The sequence below is a fragment of the Hemiscyllium ocellatum genome, chromosome 6 (genome assembly GCF_020745735.1).
Source record: "Hemiscyllium ocellatum isolate sHemOce1 chromosome 6, sHemOce1.pat.X.cur, whole genome shotgun sequence".
In the NCBI taxonomy this organism is placed as follows: domain Eukaryota; kingdom Metazoa; phylum Chordata; class Chondrichthyes; order Orectolobiformes; family Hemiscylliidae; genus Hemiscyllium; species Hemiscyllium ocellatum.
In genome coordinates, this window is record NC_083406.1 from 94,806,391 (window position 1) to 94,809,317 (window position 2,927).

Here is a 2,927-nt window from a genome sequence, read left to right on the forward strand (position 1 = left end):
CATAAATGACTATTGCTTTTATCTGAGTTGTTATTTGATTAAAATACATTACTGTAAGAATAGTTTTACCAATGTACAGTCTCCTGATGAAATCAACTTCTGCATAAGATGCATGCAATCTATTGCTTTTGTATTTTGTGTTTTTTTTCAGTGTAATTACAGCAAGTTACTACAATATGAGGCAGCTTATAATTCTAACAATATTTCATTGTAGTTAAGTGTGCAAGAATATATAGTAGCAAATTCTCAAATGTTCCAGTACAAATTGTATAAAAGGAGATTACTGTGCCATTTTAATAAAATAATTGAATGATACAGTACAAGGAGAGGCCAATCTGCTCACTATGCCACGGCTGGCTCGTTGAAACAATCATCCAATTAGTCCTATTTGTCAGCCCGTTCCCTGCAGCTGCCATTTTTTCCCCTGTCCATTGTTTATTCAAAATTATTATTGAATCAGCTTCCACTACCCTTGCTACCTTGACTTCAGGGGTTATGAGAAGAGATTATACAAATTTGGCCTGCTTTCTTCAGAATTTAAAATATTATTGGGTGATGTGATTGAAGTCTTTAAAATATTAACATGAATAGATAGATAAATTATTTCTACTGGTTGGGGATTCTAGAACTAGGGGTCATAGTCTGAGAATTAGGAAATATTCCTGCACACAAATGATTGTAGATGCTTGGAACTCTCTTCCAAACTGATACAGGATGCTGGATCAGTTTTAAATCTGAGATAGATTTTTTTTGTCAAATAAAGGAATTCAAGGATATGGGTCAAAGGCCCATAAATGAAGGTAGGCCACAGATCACCAATCAACTCACTGAATGTTAGAACAGGTTCAGGGGACTGAACGGCCTGCTTCTGTTTCTATGTTCCTTGCAGTTTACAACACAGCATTGTATTATACACAATTCAATGGTTTAACTCATACAGGAAAGTAATGCCACATGCACTGATTTTGTTTGTGCTTGACACAATGTGAAAAATATTCCCCACTTATTTCACTCCCACAAAAGGGACAAATCCATCGTGAAGTGAATTAAATTTTCTTCCTGACTAAACCAGAAAATGACGCTTTAAATCAACATAAACACAAAGAAGCAATATTTTGAAGTACACATTTGTGCTAGACTACACTATTTTAGGAATACTATCAGATTTGTTTCTAACCTGACAATGTTTTAAGATTAAAATATATTCTGAAAAGTACAAATTTTTAAGCAATTATAAACATCGGGCGGCACAGTGATGAGCACTGCTGCCTCACAGCACCAGGGTCCCAGGTTCGATTCCAGCCTTGGGCAACGGTCTCTGTGGAGTTCGCATATTCTCCCCGTGTCTGCGTGGTTTCCTCTGGGTGCTCCGGTTTTCTCCCACAGTCCAAAGATGTGCGGGTCAGGTGAATTGGCCATGCTAAATTGCCCATAGTGTTAGGTGCATTAGTCAGAGGGAAATGGGACTGGGTGGGTTACTCTCCAGGGGGTCGGTACAAACTTGTTGGGCTGAAGGGCCTGTTTCCACACTGTATGGAATCTAATCGGGACTACTTGACTGATGAATTCATTTTTGTGTATGTTCCACATTATTTCTGAGTCAGAATAATTTTTAAAATTGCATAGAACAGAATAACTTTGAGTAACGTTTTTTTATTTTGAACTTTGGAATTAATATTTCTCTTTATTGTTCTTACTTAGCTTGTGAAAGCTGAGAAATGAGATGGCCTTAATGAAAAGCTATATACTTCCAGATTGGTGCTAGAACTCCCTGTGTTGCCTGTGCATTTGGGACAGGAGGAACTAGAACCAACAACATTCTTAAGCTTCTGAAGTGTAATTAACAGAAATAAAACAAAAAAATCAATAAAATCCAAAAAGGCTAGCAAGCTTAGGAAAATCGACAGTTAAACAAAGATAATAGATAAGTGGATGATAGATGATGAATCCGTGACATAATTGATGGGTGTTGGGTAGGATTCATCTATTGTTTGATTTCTAGGGTTTCCAGTGAGTGAATCAGTTGCTTTCTTGGCCGTAGCCATTTCAAATATTTATGATTAAAGGTACAAAGTAGTTTTCGGATTTCCTGCAGAATATCTAGACGGTGGCTGTGAATTCTTTTTCCACAATTCCACTCAGTAATTAATACACTGACATTTGTAAACAGAACCACAGAAGTCTAGTTACAGAATAAAATGACCTTTGCGCCCAGTAGCACTGAGAAAAGAAAAACCTTACATAAAGCCACATTAAACTTGGAAATTAACACATGAAATAGTTTTGAAGTAAATTAAACACTTAAACATTCATGGAGTGCTGCTCCGAAAATATAACCAATTACTAGCTAATAGTAAAACAATAAGACAAAGGATACATCTTTTTAATTACTTTAGCTCTTAGTAATTGTTTTATTTAAAACTGTATGTGGCTCCTGTTTTCAGGAAGATGCAGCTTACTGTGATGATGGAACATCACAGATATAGAAGCCTCTCTCACTGTTGGAAAGATGTGACTGAAGTAGCTTCAAAATGACACTGGAAGTGGTGGCATTCCATTGAACTGTGATTGCCAGCTCTTCTGATCCTTTGGGAACATACTGACATTTTGTAAATGACTCCAGGCTTAACTGTAGTAACCTGCGCAATGTACGAAAGCATTCCTTCCTGTGATTATCAACATTGTCAAGGACCTTTCCAAGTTAATTAATGTGTGTTACACACTATCGCCATAAATCCTGCTCAAGAAAAATTCACGAGGCAACACAGAATGAAAATGTGAAAGATCTCTGGCACATCAAACCTAATTAGTCATGTATTTAAACAGAAATATGTTCTAAATTAAAAAAGTAAACTAGCTTGTAACAACAAAATTAAAGTTTTAGTAAGATATCTGGTTTGCAAAACAAAGTGGAACAATGAGCAAAT

The 2,927-nt window shown here is 36.2% G+C and overlaps 1 protein-coding gene across 1 annotated transcript; it reads right to left on the reverse strand.

Moving 5' to 3' along the window:
- Positions 1-1,697: 1,697 nt before the first annotated feature.
- Positions 1,698-2,045, reverse strand: LOC132816958 (uncharacterized). The gene is given in 1 exon segment (XM_060826983.1): positions 1,698-2,045. A coding segment is annotated over 1 exon segment (348 nt).
- Between the last annotated feature and the right edge of the window lie 882 nt (positions 2,046-2,927).